Below are 26199 nucleotides of genomic sequence, written 5' to 3' on the forward strand. Positions count from 1 at the left end.
AGCCCTTTTTCCTGAATACAGTCGGTAGCAATTGAATTGGTGTTTAAATTAACCTGAACACAAAGTAATAAATGTGGACACCATCAGCGGGATTCATCTGAGTCTAATAAGGCTCCACACGTTTCTCTTAAACACGGGATTCACAAGTTATGGACCGAGGAACACGCCACGTTTCATCAATTTATTTTGCACACAGTTGACCATTTTCCTGGAGCCATCATCGGTATCAATTGAATTGCTATTCCTGCACCCTCAAATGCATTAAGGTGCAGCCAAATGAGCCTTCTGGAAACAAAAAAGAAATCTAAAAGCTCTCAGATTCAAATAATTAAATAATTCCGGCTGCCAAACCTTGTGGCCGATCGGGTTGAAATTTAAAACTTTCATTCCTCATTGCGGCTAGATTATAATTGTGAAGTTTCACATATATTGATGTTGCAGTTCCAGAGGAAATATTACTTAATATTTCCCCTTCAATCCAACATGGCTGCCAAACCATGGGGCCAATCGAGTTGAAATTTAAACCATTCATTCCACATGAGTGCTCCATCATTACTGTGAAGTTTCACATTTATTGAATCAGCAGTTCCAGAGTAAACATCAATTAATATTTTTCCTTCAATCCAATATGGCTGCCAAAGGATGTGTGGTACATCAAAAAATGGTGGGGGGGAGAACTTTTTGTTCGCCATGGAGAGGCGGTCATACATGTAAAGTTTCACCTCGATCATGTTCAGCCGTTTCAGAGAAGACTTTTAAAGTTATTAATTTTAAATCCAATATGGCTGCCGTACCATGTGACCTATGACAACATAAATTTAAATTCTCCCTCTAATGTGGTGGTGGATCATGCTTGTTAAGTTTCGTGTTCATCGGATAAGGTGCTTTATTCTATCCAAGATGGAGGCCAAAGCATGTGACTTGTGACATCATAATTTTTACCATATATGCAGACGTGGTGGTGTATGATAGTTGCCAAGTTTCACTTCGATAGGATAAGTGGTTCCAGACAAAACATTATTTAATAGTGATACAAATGCAGCCTTGCTTCGATACAACGCGGGACTGACGAGTTACGAACCGGGTTGCACAAAGTGTTCAATCTATTTATTACGTATGCTGTTAGCTCTTTTTCCTGAGGACATTGTCGGTATCAATTGAATTGCTATTCCTGCACCCTCAAATGCATGCAGGTGCAGCAAAGTGAGCCTTCTGGAAAAAAAAAAAATCTAAAAGTTCTCACATTCAAATAAATAAATAATTCTGGCTGCCAAACCGTGTGGCCGATCGGGTTGAAATATTAAACCTATGTTTCACATGTCGGCTCGATAATAATTTTGAAGTTTCACATATATTGACACAGCGGTTACAGAGTAAACATTAATCAATATTTCCCCTTCAATCCAACATGGCTGCCAAACCCTGGACCCGATCGAGTTGAAATTTCAAACTTTCATTCCACATGACTGTTCCATCATAACTCTGATGTTTCACATTTATTGATGCAGTAGTTCCAGAGTAAACATTAATTAATATTTTTCCTTCAATCCACTATGGCTGCCAAACGATGTGTCGTAAATCAAAAGAGGTGGGGGGAAGAACTTTTTTTATTTGTCATGGAGAGTCGGTCATACCTGTGAAGTTTCGCCTCGATCTGTTCAGCAGTTTCAGAGAAGTAGACTTTTAAAGTTATTAATTTTCAATCCAATATGGCTGGCAGACCATGTGACCTATTACATAATTACAACATAAATTTAAATTCTTCATCTAATGGGGTAGTGGATCATGCTTGTTAAGTTTCATGTTGATCAGACAAAGTACGTTTTTCTATCCACGATTGAGGCCAAAGCATGTGACTTGTGACATCATAATTTTTTACCATATATGCAGACATTGTTGTGTATGATAGTTGCCAAGTTTCACTTCAATGGGATATGTTGTTCCAGAGAAAACATTATTTAATACAATTCTTGAATCCAACATGGCTGCCAAACCATGAGAGCTATCACTTAGAAATTAACAAACTTATATTCACTGCTTGTGTTTAATACGTATGTGAAGTTTCCCCTTGATCTGACCAGCCGTTCTGGAGAAGATGTTTGAAGGTTTTAGGGTAAATTGAACATGGCCACCAAACCATGTGACCTATCAATTAGAAATTAACAAACTTGTGAAAGGATGTCTTGGGGAAAGTGTGTGTGAATTTTTGCCTCAATCTGTCCAGCCATTCTGGAGAAGATGATTTTTTAATTTATTAATTTTCAATCCAAGATGGCTGACGAACCATGTGACCTATGACATCATAAATTTATTATCTGCTTCCAATCGTGTAGTGGAACAAGTGTGTGAAGTTTCGTGTTAATCGGATAAGGTGCGTTTTTCTATCCAAGATGACCACCAAACCATGTGACGTCATAATTTTTACCGTGTATGCAGGCATGGGGGAAGATTACAGTTGCCAAGTTTCACTTCGATAGGTTGTATGGTTCCAGAGAAAACAATATTTAATATTTTTCTTAAATCCAACATGGCTGCCAAACCATGTGACCTATCAATTATTCATTAACAAACTTATACTCCCTATGCGTGTTTAATACGTATGTGAAGTGTCCCCCTGATCTGACCAGCCGTTCTGGAGAAGATGTTTGAAGGTTTTAGGGTAAATTGAACATGGCCACCAAACCATGTGACCTATCAATTAGAAATTAACAAACTTGTGAAAGGATGTCTTGGAGAAAGTGTGTGTGAATTTTTGCCTCAATCTGTCCAGCCATTCTGGAGAAGATGATTTTTAAATTTATTAATTTTCAATCCAAGATGGCTGACGAACCATGTGACCTATGACATCATAAATTTATATTCTGCTTCCAATCGTGTAGTGGAACAAGTGTGTGAAGTTTCGTGCTAATCGGATAAGGTGCGTTTTTATATCCAAGATGACCACCAAACCATGCGACGTCATAATTTTTACAGTGTATGCAGGCATGGGGGAAGATTACAGTTGCCAAGTTTCACTTCGATAGGTTATGTGGTTCCAGAGAAAACATTATTTAATATTTTTCTTAAATCCAACATGGCTGCCAAACCATGTGGCCTATCAATTATTCATGAACAAACTTATACTCCCTATGCGTGTTTAATACATATGTGAAGTGTCCCCTTGATCTGACAAACCGTTCTGGAGGAGAAGATGTTTGAAGGTTTTAGGGTAAATTCAAGATGGCCACCAAACCATGTGACCTATCAATAAGAAATGAACATACTTGTAAAAGGATGTCATGGGGAATGTGTCTGTAAAGTTTCGCCTCAATCTGTTCAGCCATTCTGGAGAAGGTTTTTAATTATTTTTTCCAAAACAAGATGGCTGCCGAACCAAGTCAACTATGACGTCATAATAAATTTTTACTACAGTGAATTGTTGTGTAGATGACGCTCAAGAAATTTCAGATTTTTCCCATGCAGCGTTCTACTTGACGAATTTTCACCGGCATACCGCTTCACCGATGAAGTCACAAAAAAAAACAAAAACACTAGTGTTCCACATGGGGAGCTTATTCAAATGTATGAAGCAAAAATTTTTTTCCATTGCACGGTTTCAGCGATACAGATGTCAAAAATTTATCGGTTTTTTCAAGATGGCATCCGTACCACATGACCCTATGACATCATAATTATCAATTAAGTATGCTATCAAAAAAGATACATAGAATGGTGAAAATTTTGCGTCGATCGGACTTACCGTTCCTGAGAAAATGATTTTTAAAGCGAAAGAACCCGCAAATTGCCAGCGGAAAAATAAGAAATAAGAAATAAACAGAAGAAAAACAACAGGTTACCTCGTCCATTTTAGACTGGGTACCACAATTAATCAATCTTAAATTCAACTTCAAACAAAACAGTAAATTCTCCAAACAAATTTGTGATTTTCAAATAGAATTCACAAAGGCAAAATAAAAATGCTAAATAGAGAATATACACTTTACTCACTCATAACAATCAGAGCAAAAATGAAATGGGGGTAGGGGGGGGATTATACAATCATCATCAAAATACAAAACTTACTTCTCAAACAACTGATGGCTAAATTCCGGTTTGAATGTTGTCTCCTCATCTACTAAGTCTTCAGCAGTTCTTACTGTGAGAGATAAAATCCATAAATAATATGCATAGAAAGGATTAGCGGTGGAAAAACCGCATGCACACACCGAGGAACAACAGTTTATTCAAAGCCTCCATGAGAGTTTTCTAATACGATAACAAAGTTGATCGTTATTATAGAACTTAGTTTGGGTGAGAAGGAACCAAACTTGTCATTTCGCAATCTTCAATTCACATTGATCGGAGTATTTAAAAACTTGTGATCCCAACAACTCCAAGTAAACTATATACATGAGCAGCTAATATGAAGTGTTGCAATTGCTCATCCATCCATTCACTGGGACCATACTCTGTGCAGAGCATTGGTGCTCCCCAAGCAGTCTCCTTGGTTATGAGGCACAATCCTGGACGGGTCGCCACTCCGACACAGGATACCAGCAAGCTGACACTCATTTTGCCGACTTCGGAAGGATGTCAGGCCGAGTTAACCCCACCTGGTTTTAATTCAACAGTCAAGTGGGATCTGAACTCAGGATCCTAAGATCCGAAGCCCACCACCCTAACTATTGAGCCAACACCAGGCATGCAATTGCTAATCCATCACATGAACCAATCAAATCGAATTGATGACTCATCGTCAGGTTTTCCTCATCAAAGACGTCAGATGTTCTGCTCCATACATCCATGAAGATGAAAAAAAAGCCCAATTTTCCTACCACAGGATACAGATCTATCATGATTAACTGTTTGCTGAAAACCAAATTCCTAAAATTTCAGGAGAAAAATCACATTAGAATGGTCTTTCCACTTTAAGAAGGAATATTTTTGAATGAAAAAGCTTGCATCACTCGATTTCCAAGGTGTGGTATCAAAAGCTCACTCAACAAGTACAGATAAACATAATTTCTTATTGACAAAACCCAGGACTGGAAGACCCAAAAAGATATCTTGTAAGGTTGAGTAACACCTGAAGATATCGTTAAGGAATAGAAAGAAGACAAGCAATGAATTAACAGAACTGGTGTCATCATTCATCCATCAACAGTACGAGTCACTTTTGAAATAGTCTTCCCCACCTATCTGTACCATTCTTTTGTTGTTGCCAGGCATGAAGTCGTAGACGTGTGCGTGCACACTAGTGCATAATGCTGGATATGATTTAAACAAGGACAAATGTGTCCAAGAGCCACGTCCTAAAGGTTTTGTCTTCACCAGAAGACGAGGAACAGGAAGTGGAAGAAGAAGAAGAAAGAAAAAAAACAACAACTTCCGATATGTCTCACGTGCCTTGATCGAGCCAATAGTGACACCCGTCATGGACGATTGTCGTTCATGACGAGAAAATAGTGTATTTACGAAATTGCAATACATTAAATGGAATAATCTTTAAATAGTTACATGAACTTTTCGAAACTTAAAAGCAAATGTCCGAATATATTTAAAAGTTCATGATAGACGCTCTCAAAAGGCACCCTCAATGCAAGGATGTGTAAAGGTGTTTAGTATTTAAGGAGATCCGGATCCTGTATATAAAAGAGCTGAGTCCGAAAGATTTTGTAAGAAGATGAAGACGAAGACGAAGACGAAGACGAAGCCGAAGAAGAAAAAGAACAACTCAATTAACTCTCAGGAGCCGAGCTCCCTGAGAGCCACGTCTCGCCTTGTATCGACTAGGAGTCAACACGCTCAAAACAGTTAATCAGAGCCATAACCAGCTTTTACTTGTTCGTGGGCATCTGATCGTACCTTCTCCCCATCCCCATGAGCACATCAAAGGCTGATTTCTGGTCCATTGAAGGCTGAATATCAGCATCTCGCAGGGAAACTTTGACGTACTTGGCACCAAAATCTTTCAATACAAACAGCGGTGTACAACTTTCGACGGAAACAAAATCAGCATGATCGAGAGTAGCCTGCGAATCATCCCTGCTGCTGCACTGAATTGATGCAATAGTTCGGCCAGAATATTCGTCGTCAAGATGTTGCGTGATTAAATCACCAATACAGTCACTCAAATTTATACCGCTGACATACTTCTTAACAATCACTTTCGCCCCATAAACCACAGTCAATCTGAACCATGCTGGCCACTGCTCAGACGCCATGACCGAAGACGACTGTGCAGTTCTACTGTGCAGAGCTGCGCAGTTTGATTAAAGGGGACTCAGCATTTTGGTGCGTGCACGAAATTATATTTTGAAAATAAATGCCGACATTTACATTTCGGGTTTTGAAACTTTTGCACCTTCAGTGGAAAATGTATAAATAGAAAAGGCTAAAAATGTGTTTTATATTTATATTTCATTTCGGCAAATATACCGTCGGCGGATCCGTAAACGAAGTTATAAAATAACTAAGGCCTAAACGGTTCCGCAGAAATTCACCAAACTTGGTAGTTATGATCATCACATGGCACGGAGGTGCGAGAGCGGTATCATTTTTGGCCCTGTCAAAAGGTCAAATAGTCAAAAGGTCAAATACCAAAAAAAAATGCAATTACGGGCACATTTTGAAATGAAGCTTTGTATATGCAAGCAACATTGGGGAAACCATGAAATATGTCACAATTTTTTGGGATTCCACACCAGGTTTATGCCCCAGGGTGTAGGGACTTGGGGTAACAAGGGTCAAAAAAAATTAACTCAAAATTTGATGTCGAGTCATTCCTGGTGGATCTTTTTGCCATCCTTCAACTTTGCTTTAGGTGGGAAGCGTGGGGATTTGTGATGACGTGCCATTGACTTTGTTCTAATTGTATCTTTTGGTAAGCCCGAGATGAACACCTTGGAGTTGGGAGGATTCGTATTTGAGTGAAAGTCTCAGGCAGCGAAGCCTACCCGAGGTGATTGCTATGTAACTGGTATTTTCACTCTCAAATACTTTTAATTCTCGAAGCTTTGTAGTGTAAGAAAAGTTTTAACATCCAGGAAATCGAGATTAAAAACAAATTCTGCTGTGGCATAAAAATAAAAACTTACCCAGCTTCAAACAGATGGCCTCATTTGTGTCACATTTGTACGCTGCAAGTTGGGTTTGCATTTGACCCAGTCCTAGATGGAGGCAAGAGAACAGGAGGGAGACACAGTTTTGTTTTTTTGACAATTAAATGGACAGAAAAAAATGGGGGAAACCTGGGAAGGAGGAAAAGGCAGAAGAGGTTTTAGGTGAGCAGTGATAAATAATTCAGTTATGAAGTAGTGGGGGTGGGGAGGTTATTCAGATCCAGGTACTTGGTAAATAAATATTTATTTACAAAGACAACGTTGCGTGGGTTGGGGGAAGATTTCTGCTCAATTGCTCCCTCAGGTGAAAAAGAACATGTGTTGGCATATCCCATTGGGGGAGGTGGAGTGTGAGCAGGGGAGCAGGAGGAGGTTAGGGGTGTGGGGGGAAGAGAGATTTCTCCATAATTTCCCTGCTGACTTGGGAAAGAAAAAGACGTCACAAGATTGTGCCCAGAGTGCCCTGTCACAAGCTTTCTGAAGTTACGTCCTGTGTTGTCTGGTGTCTGTGTTTGCATGCGTGTCGGCAATTTGTGTGGCAACAAGTCAGTGAGAGAAACCCCCAAGTTCTGCAAGGCATCCCAGAGGAGAGATGTGGCGCAAGCTTCTAACCCGTCGCAAGAGCTTGAAGCCCCGATCACAGAACCGTGTTGCGCCATCCATATTTCCTGGAGAAGGAAAGGTCACAAAAAAAAATCTCTATACTTCCATTTCTGTCTCATTCTTTATTGTGTGTCCCTGAACAAGTTTGATTAAGACAGGTGTACAGTCCGTCTTTGCCTAGGATAAGCACATTGTTCCGATGGAGTTATTTTTGTCTTTCAATTGCTCGATTACATCCACAACCGAAGGTGGACGGAGGTTACGGTTTCACCCGTTTGTGAGCAGGATATCTCAAAAAGTCAAGGACGGATTTGAACGAAACTTGGACAGGTTGGGTTTGCGACAAGGATTAATTGGTTCGATTTTGGTGAGCATTTAGATCAGGATACTAGAATTTTAAAAGTGATTCTTCACAATTGAGATATCAAGCCAAAAACTACATTTCAAAATGTTATGAACTCTTGCTCCTGCTCCATTTTGTCAATTGGCCCTGCTGTGGCATCCCCCCTTCTCTTTATGCTGTTCCTTTTGGGTTCCCACTCTTCCTTGAGCCTTCACTCTGTACACAAAAAAATAAAAGGACCACCACAATTTTGAGGAAGGAGACAAGTTGGAGAGTTCAGCCTCAAGGCTGAACAGATTATATATTCAGGCTCACCCCTCGGCTCTCCATAAGTGTAGTAGATTGTAGAAACATCATGCAAATTATGATACAAGCATCAAATTTGCCATTTCTGTTCTGCAGGGCTTTCTGATCAAATCTGCCCAATTGGCCATTTGAAAATCCAAGATGGCAGCCATTTTTCAAGATGACCGCCAAGTTAGCCTCCCGAAGTTGACTTTTTGCTTAGAAGTACTTGTAGTTGTCCAATTTGCATGATCTAGGTGTGGATTCCTATGTTTTCAAGCCTGCTGGAGTGGATTTTCCTGTTTTTAAAGCCCCCCCCCCGACACACTTTTTCTGATTTTCATACGTTTGCATGACTTAACATGTATGTAGTAGTAGCTACTTATGCATGGGGTGTAGGGGTGTAGTGTTCGAGGTAGTACCTTTGTTTCAGCAGTCAGCCACATCCCTTGGATGGACAACTGGCACTGGTCCTCATCACTGGCCCCACTCTTATCTATGGCTCCAAGAAGTTGCTAGTGCACGGCATCGGCGACACCCTGGTAAACCGCATTGGCTTGCGAGCTAAACTAGATGAGGGTAGCACACAGAAAGTCTCTGCTTGTGATGGAGTACATCGAGCTCCAAATTTTCGAAGTGCACCAAGTTGATGAAACAGATGTGCCGATTGAATCCAGGCCACTTACCAGTCATTTAATCAACATTTCCAGTTCATCGCCAAGTAAGAATTTCTTGAAGGAGTGATTGTCGGGCACGACCAAGGCACATTGGTGACATCACTGCTGTGAAACTCAGCATGGGGTTCAGTGTCAGCTAAGTAGGAATTGTATGTTGGCATCATACTGCAACAACTTACTAGTGTCCCAGATGTTGCCTAATCAACCCCGGATCAGTTAGGCACCCACACCTGAATCGACAGGACGTGCCAGCGTGGGAGAGCCGAGCCAAGGATAACGGGGTTTTAGTTATCTGGATGGTGTACAGATCGCACGGGACTTATGACACTGGATGAACGATCGTACTAGGTGTAGGGCAGATGCATAAACCTAGTTGTATCCCATACAGGAAAGTGTCCATTATACATGTACAGGGTGGTAAAAGGATAAACCCTCGACCCTGAACGTCATACTGGCCATGGACGCGAGTTCTACTGGTAAATCATGGAACACTGTCTGGACCAAGTGTTGCCTATGTCAGGAGGTTAAGAAAGAAGATCTAAAGTCCCCCCAGGCCAATCCTGCCAAAAGAGGAGATAATGGGTATATGAACTTGGCAAGGAATATTCCTCTGTTTCACTCACTCGATGCACTACCAATCAAGCTAGACCCTGCAAGACTTGACGAAGGTGGTGGGATAGAGGAAACCTTGAGACACAACAAGGCACGGTATCATGAGAGTTGCAGGCTTCTATTTAACAACACAAAGTTACACAGAGCTGAAAAAAGATCAATCCCTGCAGGTGCTAGTGATGAGGGCAGCAGAAGTAAGATCCCACGAAATGACCAAGAAGCTAAAACACAAGAATGTTTTCTTTGCGAAACCCAAGGGAAGAGCTTCAGCTTAGAGAAGCAATGACAATGAAATTTATTAAGAGAATAAACAAATGTGAAAAACACTCAGTGATAGAAAACTCCTTGCCAAATTGAGTATAGGAGATGTCGTAGCACAAGAACTGAAATATCACCCTTCCTGCTTGGTGGCACTGTATAACCGAGAACGAGACTACCCGAAGGCGCAGGAGCAAAGAAAGCACAGGACCACTGGAAGGAAGCATATCCAATTGCTTTCTCCAAACTGGTCACCTACATTAGTGAGATGAAAACTGCCAGTGATAGTACAGATCCACCCATTTTCAGGCTTGCTGATATGACCATGCTTTACAAGCAGAGGCTGGAGCAGCTTGGTGTTGAATCGCCTGATGTTCATCCTACTTGACTTAAGGACCAGCTGCTTTTTCACATCCACAAGCTGCAAGCTCATCGCCAAGGACGAGATGTTCTGCTGGCTTTTGAGAATGATGGAGGATCAATCCTCACACAAGCATCCAAGTACGGTGAAGCGATCCATCTAGCGAAAGCTGCTAGGATAATAAGACGAGACATGCTCCATCAAAAGTCGCATTTCAGCAGCACGTTTCACGACACAGACCGAGAACAGGCTGTACCACCATCACTTCTGCAATTTGTATGCATGGTCGAACATGGCGCAGACATAAAGTCCCAACTCCAGCATGGAGCAACGAAATCTGACCTTTCTATATCACAGCTCCTGCAGTACAACTGCTTTGCCAAGTACAAGGAAGGAACGGATGTCCACAGGCATTCCAAGGACCGTGAGACACCTTTTGCAGTCTACGTTGGCCTGCATGCATTTGCCAAGACGAGGAAGAGACAACTCATTGACATGCTCCATGAGAATGGGCTCAGCATATCATACGAGAGTCCTAGAAGTCTCAGCCCAGTTAGGAGAAGCAGTTGTTGCACGGTATATGGAAGATGGAGTCATCCGTCCCCCAGTCTTGAGAAAGCAGTTGTTCACAACTGCAGCACTGGACAACATAGATCATAATCCGACTGCGACCACAGCTCAAACATCCTGCCATGGCACAAGTGTGTCCATTTTCCAACATCCAAGCACTGAAAATGCTGGCGATGAACGTGAGCTGCTCAAACTGGAGTCAGAAATGAAGGTGAAGAAAGTTCCAGAGCTTCCAGAAGCATTCACCAATGTTCGACCAGCATACATTACGAAAAATCCCAATCCTCCTCCAGTAGCAAGCCAGTCCTTACCAGCACTCCAGTCAACTGGTGCCTTACTTCTTTGCGAATAACAATGTCAACTATGCGTGATGGATCCCAGTTCACCTCCGAGATATGATGTCGCTTGAGCAACAACATCCAGATTTGGCCAGGGAGTTTCACAAAGGGAACTTCGTTATCCACAAGTCCAGAAGAGAATTCTCTGCCATGGCAATCGACCAAGCCCACGAGCAAAATAATGCAGTCATCAAAGGTGACGGAGTAGCAATTGGGTTGACAGAAGACCCGGTAGCACTTCGGAGGTGGATGGTCGCTGGACCCGAAGTGAGTCGTCTAGTAGCTGGATACGAGGCCATGTCTGGTATGAAAGATGCAACCAACAGCAGCAGACACAATGAGCAGACACTGAGGGCCCAGAAATCTTTCTTTGAAAAGGTGAAAGCACTCTCTGCGGTAATGCAGGAGATGGACAACCCATTCCAAGAAGAATCAGCCGACCTACTGGTACTAGACATGAAGAACATTGCAGACCCAACTCTAGCCAAAATGGTAGCTACACATCACCAGCAGGGCAAAGAGCAGTTCCATTCATTCATGGAGGGGCTACAGAATGAAGGTGAATGTCCTTTCTATCATCCAATCAAGAAAAACATTGTTTGTTTCTTCAAAAAAGAGCAAGCTGGGGGAAGTTCTAGAAGAAAGTCCTGAAAGACGACTGTCAGCTGTTCTCACGACTGTTCATCTCATGCCAGAACAGGCAGTGTGACTTGCAAGAATTCTTCAAGCATGATAATCAGTCACACCCCTCAGTGACAGCGGCAAGCTTCATACATGTCAGAAGTCACAGCTGGCTGAAATTCTTGAAGCGCAAGTGAACATCCCAGACAGAGAACCAAGGGGAGATGCAGTCATCATTGATGGCTTAGCACTTATCAATGCCCTACCTCCATACACTTCAAAGATATTTGATGACTATGCTAAAGAAGACATCTTCCCAAAGGTGGAATCCTATGGTGGCAGGTACGAGAGGGTGGACGTAGTGTTTGATGTGTACAAGAAATGAAGTCTGAAGTCCGAGGCAAGGTCAAAAAGGGGACAAGGAATCAGAAGAGGAACTGACAGGAACCAGTAAGACCCCAAGTAACTGGAGAAGCTTTCTTCGAGATGACAGCAACAAGACTGAGCTGTTTCACTTCCTTGCGGAAAAGATGTGTGAAGCACAGACGACAAGCACAGTCATTGTCACAAAAGGAGAAGATGCCATTAGCAACACAAGGAAGTCACTGGATGCTGTGTCTCAATGTTGTCATGAAGAAGCTGACACTCGAATATTTGTACAACCAGGGATGCAATGACGGATGGTTGCAACTCCATTATCATTAAGGCTAATGACACGGACATACTAGTCATAGCAATATCTGTACTGCCATCCTTACAGGAACTCGGTCTTGAGAACATGTGGATTGCCTTTGGCCAAGGAGCCAAGGCACGATGGATTCCAGTCCATGGGGTAGTTTCTGCAAGAGGGCCTGAGAAAGCTAGAGGGATCCCATACTTCCATGCGTCCAATGGATGCGACGTCGTGTCTGCCTTCCGCGGTAAAGGGAAGAAAACTGCACGGCAGACTTGGAACGTCTTTGATGATGTTTCTGAAACATTCACCAATCTCAGCCAGCATCCAACATTGATTCGTGATCTTGACCTGCAGAGGCTGGAGAAATTCGTTGTCCTCATGTATGAGGGATCAAGCGCAGCCACTGGTGTGGACGGAGCAAGACTGGATCTCTTTGCCGCAAGCAGAGGCCGTACAACTCAATTCCACCAACACAGGCAGCCCTCAGAGAGCATGCAAAGTGTGCGGCCTATCAGGCTGGGATCATCTGGGGCCAGGCAACCATCTCCAGTCCAGACACGAGCAGTCCCGCTGAATGGGGATGAACACAGAAAGGAGACACGTGGCAGATATGTTGGACAACACTACCCCCTATTGCAGCCAGCTGTCAGGAACTGACCAAGTGCTCCTGTAAGAAAGGTTGCAACCGGAGATGCAAGTGCTTTCAGTCAGGGCTCCCCTGCACAGCACTCTGCAGCTGCATATGTGGACAGTAGCAGCTGGAGGAACATTTGCATGGTATGCATAACTTTGAACATTTACTAGCCAGGGCCCAGTTGCAGAAAGGCCTTAGCTTCATATGACAATCATTAAAGTGGTGCAAAATCAGAAAAAGTGTGCGTCAGGGGGCTTTAAAACAGGAAAATCCACTCCAGCAGGCTTGAAAACATAGGAGTCCACACCTAGATCATGCAAATCGGACAACTACAAATACTTCTAAGCAAAAAGTCAACTTCGGGAGGCTAACTTGGCGGCCATCTTGAAAAATGCCCGCCATCTTGGATTTTCAAATGGCCAATCAGGCAGATTTGATTAGAATCCCCTGGAGAAAAAATGTGCCAAATTTGATGCTTGTGTCATCATTTGCACGATTCCTCTCAAAAATTGCTGTTATCTGCCCCACTAAAAAGGCCGGCTCCACACGTGCAGCTGTTTCAAGCAGTACCGCTGGCTACTTTTGTTTAGTAACAACAAAAAATCCTATTTTACCATTTTGCAACCGTAATTTAATGAGCTACTGTACTTGAAAGTAGCGTGTTGTACCACTTCTCCTCCTGATTATTGTTACATCAGGTTGCATATGAATTACCTCTGCCACTGAAGGTGGCTAGAGGTTAGGTTTTCAACCTTGTCCGTTTGCTTGTCTGTGAGCACGATATCGTAAAAAGTTATGGACGGACTCGGATGACATTTGGTTGACTGGTTGGATGGGACAAGGATGAATCGAGTCGATTTATATGAGGATCCGGATAGGGATCCGATAACTTTAGGCTTCTTTTAAAAGCTTTGTGAACCATTTCAGACAACAATCATCATCTCGCACACATGATATGCAGTACTTTAAGGTGCTCCGAACACTGCCATTTCCTGTGGTTTCTGTGCTTGCACACCGAGTATTCTGGGTTGGAAGATGTCATTTTGAAAGTCACATCTTGAGAGATAGGGACAAAAAATAACATGTAGCACAGCATCTCCAAAAGTTATGGACGGATTCGGAAGAACCTTGGTAGACAGGGTTGGGTGTGTGACAAGGATATATTGTTGATTATTTCGACGGTGGAGGGATTCACACCCTACTCCGGACACCAAATGTTGAAGATTCGGCATCACTTAACAGCACCGCTGTCTCAGGGGTTATAACGCTGGCGAGTTCAGCACAGGTCTCGGGTCACGATACCAAAGTACACCTGGGCCGTACCAGTTGGGGATATATACCCTGGCTACAGACTGGGTTTGTCAGAGACCGAGCAAAGTCTGCCAGTCCGTAGCCCGTTTTGGTTTTATATACAAATCGAGCGGATTGTTCCTTGGCGCGGCACGGATAAATTCAAGGCGGCAACTTTCGCACAACTCAGCCAGATTTATTGGGGACACATCGGGGAACACGACACAAGCAAAGCATTCACGAACGTTATAATGAATCTACAACCCGCTCTTAACTCGGGAGCTATGGATACGGGTTTCGAAGGGAGCCCGAGCGAAATAAACCTTAGGCCTGGACAACGTGCAGACAAGACACGGAGTACTTGGTCGTGCCTCATGGATGAAAGGGAAAGTGTCGAAGGCACGAATGCGGCTCGTGACAAGCCGATGTCAACGGATTTGAGCGGCCAAGCTCGAGCATGCAGCGTGACAAGATGGCGACGACGGCCTCCTTTTGTCGCCCCGCTCACACACCAGCCTCTGTGCGTTCAGCCCCCGCAAGGTCGACGGTACAAGAGCGAAAGATCTATGGTGTGTTCCAGCTGGTTTCTCACAAGGTGCAGTATACAAATCCAGGCCTGGCCTGTTCACCAGACGAGGCCAAATCTGGGTGTTGGGCTCCGCAGGCAAATCGATGGGATGGAAAGACGTGTCGAGCCGTGCATGGACTCAGGACAGTCAGAGGCTCCGTGACTGGACTCAGGATGAACCTGTGGAGGTCCTGCATGCTGGGTCCATGGCCGAGGAGGAACAGCCGGCCAAACCACTCTTCATAAAGCAGATCGCAGACAGACCTCAGGCAGTTTCTCTTGCCTTTCGGGGCGGGCCTTTTCTCACGAAGCAGATCGCCGACTCGACCAAACCACTCCTCATACAGCAGATCGCAGACTCGACACCAGCAGTTTCTCCCTTGCCTTCTTGGGGCTCGCTCTTCTGGACGGCCTCCAGGGACCCGTGATTGGCCCATCGTTCGAGATTGCAGCAGCTCTCCGCCAATGGGTTGCCGGCACGTCTTGACTGACTGTCAGAGCGCCGGGTGGGGGTTGGTTCGGAGAGAGGAGGAAAGAAGAAGGCGCCTCTCGGTACACCACCACTGTATGAACACTGGACAGCCTGCTACACCTCCCGACACATGTAACGTCCGATTACCAAAAACCTGGCTAAACATGCATTTAAGGGGGGATCTGGGCTAATTGTATATTTAATAACACACTAAGGGCCCATTTCTGCAACACTACCCCCACCTTTCTCCCGAGGCTCTCCTGAGCCTCCATTTGGGGCAGCCCACGGTCATGGCCCTGTCCAACGTACAGCACAGATCTCCCATTTACTCTCACCCACAATATTGGAAGCACTTAACTCCAAAAACCAGTGTCACAGTAAGATTGGCATGTCCCTATCCTAGTGTGTCGGATCACTCATCTAACAAACACATTCGCACTCTATGCACACTACTTAACATTCTAATTATGGATTTGAATGGGAGGGCATTCAATGTTTCTTTTAACACCAATATTTGCATAGGAGCAGGACATTCAAAGGTTCAAAGTTCCTAAACGTGTTCGCTACTTCATGACCCCAGCCGGCAGTATTGTCTGTTCACCCCTGAGGGTTTCCTCACTTCGTGGCCCTAATGGCCTCTCATCAAGTGAGTTCAGTCGGCCCAGTGACCTAATCTCACAGAGAGTTCTTCGGCACACTGAGCCCACAAAATGGCATGAATCCTCAGCCTCAACGGCCCACAAAATGGCATGAATCTTCGGCTGCTACGGCCTACTCACGAGCAGCAGCAGGCAACAAGCCCTGCATTGGACAGCAGGTGGCACAGCAATGGTGGCACGGTGATATCGATGGTAAGCAAATGCAGTTTGGAGGCGTTCTTGAGGGCGCAAGTGGGTGTGATGACCTCAGACCAGGTGAGATGGAGTGTACCCTTACCCTTCCTTGCCCGACTTGTTTGGCTGGACTTGTTTTGGTATGGTCTTCTAAATAAGTTCTTCTTTTTTTTGTTTTCTTTACAGAGAGGATGGTGTGTTTCTTACTCAAACGTTATCTTCATGGTTGTTTGCTCATGACATACTGGTGGCCTCTCTGGCACTTGGAGAGGGTGACCGAGCCTGGCCCTTGTTGACAAATTTTCCCATCAACACTACTCGTACCGGGTGTCACGCATGAATGGTGCGGAGGAGAGTTCATCGAACCGAACCATTTACTTTTAGCTCTAAACAAGTAAACAAACCCTGCTATGGCTAGAATGATCCTAATGACCAATTTTTCCCAACCTGGCACACTGTTCCATTCTTTTAAACCTTGGCAAGGCCCTCATTTGTCTTTTTTCATTTGGTGGTGCCAGGCATAACTTGCTGGCTCGGGAGTGTGACTACTACTAGGCCTCTTTGCCTGCTTCCAATCGGGGGTAGGGGACACCCAGCGACCTCGGTGTCACCTGAGCGTGCTTCTGGCGCTCCGAACTAAGGAGCCCCTAACTCTCTAGCCCCCATACTGTGCTCTCGTAGCAACCATACTGTGCTCTCCTAGCAATAAAACCTACTGTGCTCTTCTGGCACCTCTGACAGCCTTCACCTGCCAGGAGTTCCCAAAGCCCTGGTGCCCTCTCTCCCGACTCACCAACTTCCAATACCATGTCACACTCCCAGCCAGTACCACCATACCTTGGCCTGCACCTACCCCTAGCAGTCCGCCTGCACAATGGAACAGCAGCCAGAATCCATGTAAAATCCTCTAAGTCCCCCTAACCTACACAAACTTGGTTAGGAGACGCCTACCGACAGGGTACGTTGTTCGCACTCACTCTCCCCATTCGCACAAACGCCATTCACCCCAAACACTTTGGTCATTCATTCCACAGTGCCACACCCAGTCCACAACACCATCCAACACCTTTCACTTTTATGTTAAAACAAAAACACACCAGTCCCTCGGATCCCACTTGGTCATCAAATTTAACTGATACACTTTTTTTATCATACCCCAATCAATTTTTCACCACGTCCGTCGTCCGCTGGACTCCTCCATACTGCCCGAATCGTTTATTTCCAACAATTTAAACAAAACATCAAAATCTCTTCACCAGCCCATGGAACCTCTGCATGGTTCAAACCAGGCATTTCAGTCTTTCCTCAAACAAGCCACTCTTTGTCATCCACCTGTTTCAGGTGTGCTTAACGCTCTGCCTGTGATGTCTCCACTATTTTTATTTTTTAATAATCACCCAAATCCACTCGTGCCACTCTTATCCCTTCTGTCCGTCTCAATTTGCAATCACCCTCGATACAATTTTCAATCAAAATTTTTACATCCCAATATGGCCTGCTTCTTTAGCTCATTGGAAGGGGACTGAGGGAACGAATCCCTCATTACACATTACATGACCTCGCCACGGCTCAAAGGGGTCACGACTCAACTGGGGTTGTGGTCCACCCCCTCCTCTTCTCCAGGGTTCGCGGAAGTCAGGTAAACCCTGACTGGTGAGTCCCCAATGAGACTTTGGTGAGTCCCCAAAGATCCCAATAAATCTCCCAATTGGAGGAGCGGCCTCCCCCTCTTCTCCAGGGTTCACGGAAATCAGGTAAACCCCAATCGGGTGGAGCGGCCTCCCCCTCTTCTCTCTAACTCCCTGACGACAGATAAACCCCACTCAGCTTGCGAAATCCCTCGTGTCCTCAGAGAGGTTTGAAGACCAAGTGACACATGGCGGTGTTGCTGCTGGCCCCTTCCTGTTCTAAAATGGGTACGGGGAGTATGTGACACATGCCAGTGCCGCTTGCTACTCATCTGCGCTCTACCCCAAAGTTCCTGCAAGGCTGAGAGAGAAATTAAAATCCAATTTCTAAAGCCTGCTCCTGGATGCAGCACCTCCAACTCTGCAAGAACCCATGCAGAGCTGTCCATTATGGTTTCCGTCCCCTGTGTCAAGTTCTGTCCTGGTGGCGTTTCTATTTCCCCTTGCACCTCTATCCTCTTTCCTCCGTCACCACTCATTCCATGCTCAGGACTCCCACACAAAACATGCTCCACCGGCCACCCATTCCACGGTTATGTGTTCACATTCCACGCATTGAACCTTGCCTGCGTACTGACCAACTGCCTCGCATTCCAGGGTTAAATTTTCGACCGCCACGTGAGTACCCACACACGTTTTGGCCTTGGCAGCACACACCGGTGCTGTTGTCTCGACTGTCGGCTCACAGCATTCATTCACAGGCACTCCACACACACATTCAGGGGTCACGCACACGTGCACCCCATCGGACAGAGTCTCCGCAACATAAACTCCAATTCCTAACTTAAGCTCATCGTCCGCACCATGTATGCATGTGCCCTCGTACCTGCTTTGTTCCAGTCACCTCGGTCCGGTCGCTTCTCTCCAGCAGGTTGCTCATCATCGGTTCGCCACACTCCTCTGGGGCTGTCAGCTCCACATGCTGGACCTGCTCAAAATGTGTTTCATTCGTCAACAACCCCGTATGCTCCCTCAATGTCTCCTTCACCAGGGTTTGCTCTAATTGTGGTGTCATCCGACGAGTGATGTCAATCAGGTTCCGCACCACTAACATTCCTCCCTGTGGTGATGTCACACATCCCACATTATTGTGCTGTTCTACTTCCTGGCTCCATTTTCCTTTCCATTTGAGTCGTTCTTCCTCTCTGAGCCTTTTTAGTTGTTCGTTATCTTTCTGGAGTTTTTCCATTTCTGCATACTCCAACCTTGCTCTCTCCTTTTGTTGGTCAATTTCAAATTCATATTCTTTTTTTTTTCCGATCCCACCATCTCTCATGTTCTTCATTCTCCAATCTCGTCGTTTCTCTCAATTGGTCGATTTCCCGTTCCTGCTTCATTCCTTGTCCTTTTTGTTTCCTATCCCACAGTCTCTCTTGTTCTTCATTCTCCAATCTCGTCGTTTCTCTCAATCAGTTGATTTCCCTTTCCTGCTTCATTCCTTGTTCTTTCACTATCCCCGCGTACTCCAACCTTGCTCTCTCCTTTAGTTGGTCAATTTCAAATTCATGAAATTTTTGTTTCCTATCCCACCGTCTCTCATGTTCTTCATTCTCCAATCTCATCATTTCCCTCAATTGATCGATTTCCCTTTCCTGCTTCATTCGTTGTTCTTTCACCACTCTTTCTTCCATCTCATTCTTTAAACTTGCTTTGGCTTCTAACTGTTCAATCTGCACAGTGTAGTTCCTTAATGTTTCATTCTCCGTTCTCTCTCTTTCCTCACTTAACATCCTCAGCTCGTTTTGCAATTCCATCTCTTTGTTTTGGTGTTTCTGTAACTCCGAAACTTTTTTCCCACAATTCCTTTCTCATCGCCGCACCTCTTTCATCATTTTGTCCATTCTCTTACCATATTCCTTTAGTTGTTCCAGATATTTCTCTCTTGTTTTTATCGTCTGTTCTCGGATTTCTCTTATCTGATTGCCTGTTCTTACCTCTTCCTTCAGTTGTTGCAATTCCACATCGTGTTCTCGTTTTACCTTTTCCAGCTTTGTTTTCCATTCTTTTTTTCCAAGTTCTCCCTATCCCAGGAGTTACTAATTTGCTCTTCCTCTATTCTTTTGTTGAGTTCGCTCTTCTCATGTTCCAACTTATGGGTACTCCCCTCTACTTTCCTCATTTCTCCCTGTAGTTCTTCGAACTGTCTTGACTTTCCCAACAATTCTTCCTTCCTTTGCTCCTGATATTTTTCTCCTCTTTTTATCTTCTATTCTAGGCTCTCTCTTATCCGATTGCCTGATCTTACCTCTTCCTTCAGTTGTTTCAATTCCAAATCGTGTTCCCGTTTTTCCTTTTCCAGCTTTGTTTTCCATTCTTCCTCCAACCTCTTCCTATCCCGGGAGTTACTAATTTGCTCCTTCTCTATTCTTTTGCTCAGCTCACTCTTCTCATGTTCCAACCTACGAGTAAACCACTCTACTTTCGTCATTTCTCCATGTAGTTCCTCGCCTGTGTTGGCAAAGTCATTTTCCAGCCACCGAATTCGTTCCCGTGCATCGGCCAATTGTTGCGATTCCCTGTGCACATAATTTTCCTGAACCTCGTCTGCCTGCTGTAGCGCCTCGTCCAATTTAATTTGTAACTCCTCAATATAATTCCCATCACACCTCCTCTGCTCCAAGGTATCCCCCAATCGTGCCTGAAGCTCGTTAATGTACGCGTCGTCATCCTGCTTCGTTTGCCATGGCGCATGCCGTGACCACGTGGTCTGAAACGGTGGGTGGGAGCGCTTTCTTCATGCTGTACGGTTTGTTGTGCTGTTCCTACTTACCCTCTCCTGCTTCGTGTCGCGCTGAGGTGGAGCTGCGCCGCCATTTTACGACTCCATCTTTCTTTATAATTTCGAAGTTTTACACCCAATCCGCTCAAAATAAAATCAAACCTAATTTGGAATTTGCGAGCAAGGCATTTTTACCTTCACAAACTTCGTTTGATGAAGGTATTGTATTGACCCCTGTGTATTTATTTATTGGTAAATATGTGTGCGGACAACATTGCGCAAAAACTGCTGGACTGATTTGCATGAAATTTTCACAGATGATGTGCAGTTACTCAAGGACGCCAGGCGAAGCTTTTGGGAGCAATCGGATTAAAGGTCAAGGTCACGGTCACGAAAAGGTCAGAATCGTTTTTTTGCGATTAAAGTGTCAATTTTGTTCCGATTTACATCAAATTAAGTCCAAAATGTTCAGTATTCAAATCCCGATCCACCGATATAGCGTATGGTATAGTGTTTGCAACCCTAGTTAGTCTGTGGAAGTCAAAGGTCAAGGGGGTCACCAAAATGGAGTTTTTGATTGGGAAGCGTTGTGGACAACATTACACAAAAAACACCGCAGATTGTCATGAAATTTTGTGGATGTGTTTGGCATCACGAGAGGACAAATCGATTAGATTTTGGGAGCGATCGGATCAAAGGTTAAGGTCAAGGTCACAAAAAGGTCAAAATCGTTTTTTCGCGATTAAATTGTCAATTTTGATTTACAGCAAAATAACTCCAAAATGTTCAAAATTAAATTCCCTATCCTCTAATATGACACATGGTATAGTACTTTTGTCACCCAAGGCAGCGGTTGGGGGTCAAAGGTCAAGGGGGTCACAAATTCACATTTATATCGGAAAGCGTTGTGGACAACTTAACGCAAAAAAAACAAAACGCAGAGAGGCTTTAATTGTTTTGGATTTGTTTGGCATCATGAAAGGACAAATCCATTAGATTTTGGGAGCGATAGGATCAACGGTCAAGGTCACAAAAAGGTCAACATCGTTTTTTCATGATGAAAACGGTTAATAAGTTTCCGATTTACATCAAATTAACTCCAAATTGTTCAGTGTTCAATTCCCCATCTTCTGAAATGACACAAGGTATAGTACTATTGTCACCCTAGGTAGCGGTTGTGGGTCAAAGGTCATGGGGGTCACGAAATGCATATTTGTATTGAGATGCATTGTGGACAACTTAATACAAAGGTAACTAGTGGCTACAGCGAAGGTATGCGCTCTACGAGTGCCCGTTGTAGTTTTTTCTTTTTTCTCTGCGCCTCTACGCGCCAAACAAATGTTCAGGGTGCGAACGACATCAGATGTTGTTGAATCGGTGTCCTGCACATTAATGGAGGTGGAGGGATTCTCATACAACTCCTGAACACCAGTGTTGAGGATCGGCGACGGAGGGATACGCACCCAACTCCGGACCCCAAATGTTGAAGATTCGGCGTCACTTATCAGCACCGCCGTCTCAGGGTTTACAACGCCGGCTAGTTTGGCACAGGTCACGTGCCTCAGATCACGACACGAAAGTGCACCTGGGCCGTACCAGTTGGGGATATAGACCCCGCCTACAGACTGGGTTTGTCAGAGACCGAGCGAAGTCTGCCAGTCCAAAGCCCGTTTTGGTTTTATATACAAATCGAGCGGATTGTTCCTCGGCATGGCACGAATAAATTCAAGGCGGCAACATTCGTATAACTCAGCCAGATTTATTGGGGATACATCGGGGAACATGACACAAGCAAAGCATTCACGAATGTTATAATTAATCTATAACCCGCTCTTAACTAGGGAGCTACGGATACGGATTTTGAAGGGAGGCCTAGCAAAATAAACCTTAGGCCTGGGCAAGGTGCAGACAAGACACGGAGTACTTGTGGTGCCTCATGGACGAGAGATAAAGTGTCGAAGGCACTAATGCGGCTTGTGACAAGCCGATGTCAACGGATTCGAGCACCCAAGCTCGAGCATGCAGCGCGGCAAGATGGCGGCGACGACCTCCTTTTGTCGCCCCGCTCACCCAGGTCAGGTCAGGTATGGGAGCATGTGCCAGAACAGCACGTCGCTGCGTCCACTTTCCGCCGGTACTCCAGGGGCCTCCGTCTGGCCATCCCCCAGGCAGATGCCAGGCCCATCCCCATCTCCTTGAGATGATGGTCAACCTGTTGCAACCATGAGGCACGTGGTCGACCCACTCCCTCGCTGAGAGAATCTGGTGAGCAGGATCAGAGTCAGGAAAACGAGCCACATGTCCATACAGCCGCAACTGACGCTCACGGACTATGCAGGTAACAAATCTCATCCGAGTCTCTCTCAGCAACCGCTCGTTGGACACAAAATCCGACCAGCGATAGCCAAGGATTCTCCGAAGAGACCTGGTACCAAAGGAATTAAATCTCCGTCTCAGATCCTTGGTCAGAGTCCAAGTCTCGCACCCATAGAGCAAGACTGGAAGTACCAAGGACCTGAAGACTCGGACTTTCGTCCTCCCGCACAGGTACCGGCAGCGCCACACCCCATGATCCAGTGAATCCATGACTCCCCAGGCCCGACCCAGACGTCTATTGACCTCTGACTCGCAGCCAGCAGAGACATGAATATCACTGCCAAGGCAAGTGAATCTCTCCACGACCTCAACATCCTCACCACAAACAGACACAGACAGGACAGCAGCATCCAAGATGTCACCGAAAGCCTGGATCTTAGTTTTGACCCAAGAAACCCGTAATCCCAACGGCTCCGACTCCTCATTTCAGCACCTCGAGGGCCCCCAAGAGGATGTCTAAAGTCTCCGCAAAGATGACTGCATCATCTGCAAAGTCAAGGTCCGAGATCTTGACATTCCCAAATGACGCACCGCAACTTGATCTCTCCGACATCCTCCCTAGAATCCAGTCCATACAAGTGCTGAAAAGTGTGGGGGCAAGTACACATCCCTGACGAACTCCAGTAACAACTGGAAATAAGTCAGAGATGGTACCACCACACTTCACAGCACTCTCAGTACCAGAGTAGAGTTCAGACATCAGATCGATCAGTTTTGGTGGCACCCCACGAAGACCAAGAATCCTCCAGAGGACATCCCGATTCACTGAATCGAACGCTTTACAGAGATCAACATAGGCTGCAAGCAGCCCCTGCCGAAACTCTCGTCTGCGTTCGGTGAGGACACGAAGTGCAAGGATACGGTCAATCGTTGACCTCTTTGGTGTAAAGCCTGACTGCTCTGGACGCTGGTGCTCAAGCAGATGGTGGCGAACCCTATCGAGAATTATCCGAGCAAAGACCTTGCCCGGCACTGAGAGCAGCGTCACCCCTCGGTAGTTGTTGCAGTCTTGGCGATCACCCTTCCCTTTCCAGAGAGGGACAACAAGGCCCCTCTTCCAGTCAGTTGGGATGATGCCTGTGTTCCAGGCAGAGCACAAAACTGCATGCAACGACACGAGTGCAGCATTTCCACCAGCCTTGAGCAGTTCGGCATGGATGCCACAGATCCCTGGAGCTTTGCCCCGTTTCAACTGGTTCACCGCAGCCCGTGTTTCCACAAGCGTAGGTGGACCACAGTTGATTCGAGGGTCAGCAACAGGGATTGTAACACCCTTGACGTCCAACTCGACAGTTGGGGGATCAGCCTGGTACAACCGCTCAAAGTAACCGGCCAAGCGGGCCTTCACTTCAGACTCCTCTGTCAAGAGCCTACCACTCTCTGCTCGAACTGTAGTGCTCCGAGGGATGGGCTTGGATGAACGTAATGCGCGAATTCCCCTGTAAGCGGGACGAGAATCACCTGTCCACAGGTGATGCTCTACCCCCTCACAGATTCCTCGCACATAGGCCTCCTTGTCCACCCTCAGTGCACGTACAGTTTTACGCCTCAGCTCCCTGAACAGCTCAGCTCTGCCATTCAGCCTGGCCCTGTGACTCTGGTCAATGGTATCCAGTGTCCCTTGAGAGACAAAATTTTTCTTTGCCCTGCGGTGAGCTCCAAGGCATCCACCGGCAACATCAAGGACGGTGGTCTTGAAGGCGCTCCACAACTCTTCAGGACCCCCCAAAGCACCCAGACCCCCAAGTGTCCACTCAGCCTGTTCGCAAACTCCTCAGCTACTCTCTCATCCCTGAGCTTGGCAACATCCAGCCTCGGCTGGGATGGTACCATTCTCCAGGATTTAAGGTGCAGCTTTAGAGTTGCTACAACAAGCCTGTGGTCAGTATTGAGGAACTGAGCACTCCGGTAGACCCTGCAGTTCTGGATCATCCTCCAACGACCGTCAATGAGGACATGGTCAATCTCCTTTGCCACACCACCAGCGTTGGAATACCAAGTCCAGCGATGAGCTTGTGGGCGCTGAAACCATGAACCAGCCACCCTAAGTCCATGACTTCTTGCAAAGTCAAGGAACTTAGTGCCATTCTGGTTCATAGTTCCTGACCCATGGGGACTAACACACACCTCATAACCGTCCCTATCAGTTCCAGTCGATGCATTGAAATCCCCCAAGACTAGAAGTGTATCTCGTCTGGGGCACTGATCAACCACAGACTCGAGTGTGGCGTAGAATGCATCCTTCACGGTGAGATCACTCGCCTCAGTCGGAGCATAAACAGAGACCAGGGAAATGACACCTAAGGAGTGACGAATCCTTAATCTCATAATACGCTCGTTGACCGGTGTTACCTCAATTATCATTGGGGTCAGCTTATTGGACACAGCTACAGCAACTCCTTGGGAATGGTAACCATCAGAGCGACCAGACCAATAGTAGGTGTAACCACCCACCATTATCTCGCCGCAATCCGGTCTCCGAACCTCAGAGAGAGCTGCAATCCCGATGTCCAAACGCTTGAGCTCAGATGATAACAGAGACAGGTGATCATCCTCTCTTAGGGATAGGACATTCCAGGCACCCACCCGAAGGGACCGCCTCAGGTTAACCCAAGGAGACTGCCGTCTGGTGGACGACACCTCAGCACCACTCCGACACACTCTCCCGCAATCTGACCCAGGGATGTTACCCCGTGGTTTCCCTCCTATCAAAGATTGGGGGTCCTGAAGGCTTTGCCCCAATCCCGTCATCCGGTGAGCTGCCCTGCGAAGGGAAGCTGCACAGGAGGTACTCCCACGGAGTGGGTTTTCAGATTTTTTTGCGTTTTTGCGTTTTGCGGAATGAAGGGTTTAACGGTAGCCGGAGTGCAAATCCTGCCACCAACCTCCTAATAAGAAGTGACCCAACTGCAGGAGGACGTCCGCAGACACAGTTGGGCACTAGATATGGATGGCCGTTGGCTCACAAGGAGCTCCTCCGCCCTTTGACAGGTTTTGTTTTTAATCCTGCTGGGTGTCCATATCCAAACACCCTCCTCACCAGAAAACCTGGTGGGGGAGACGGTTTAGTCGCCGACAACCCGACCATGGAACAGGTTAGTACAGGTTTACATGGTACCTGTAGCAGGTCACAGATCGAACCTGACCTGACCATTGAAATGGATAAACCTATTTA

At 45.7% G+C, this 26199-nt stretch overlaps 1 protein-coding gene and 1 pseudogene across 2 annotated transcripts in view; one reads left to right on the top strand and one right to left on the bottom strand.

Annotated features, from left to right (window-relative positions):
• Positions 1-26199, bottom strand: part of HAT1 (histone acetyltransferase 1) — a 123608-nt gene that overhangs the window by 10953 nt on the left and 86456 nt on the right. For both annotated transcript variants that reach the window (XM_085872577.1, XM_085872576.1), the window contains exons 2-3: positions 7077-7148; positions 4063-4135 (exon numbers count right to left, since the gene is read on the bottom strand). In XM_085872577.1, the coding sequence (XP_085728703.1) occupies positions 4063-4135; positions 7077-7137 (134 nt within the window). In that variant the 5' untranslated portion in view covers positions 7138-7148. The remainder of the gene's footprint in view (positions 1-4062; positions 4136-7076; positions 7149-26199) is intronic.
• LOC147029508 (uncharacterized) lies at positions 9358-11208 on the top strand (annotated as a pseudogene).

The sequence above is a fragment of the Eptatretus burgeri genome, chromosome 3 (assembly GCF_056783735.1).
Source record: "Eptatretus burgeri isolate ZD-2024b chromosome 3, Ebu_testis_v1, whole genome shotgun sequence".
Classification (NCBI taxonomy): domain Eukaryota; kingdom Metazoa; phylum Chordata; class Myxini; order Myxiniformes; family Myxinidae; genus Eptatretus; species Eptatretus burgeri.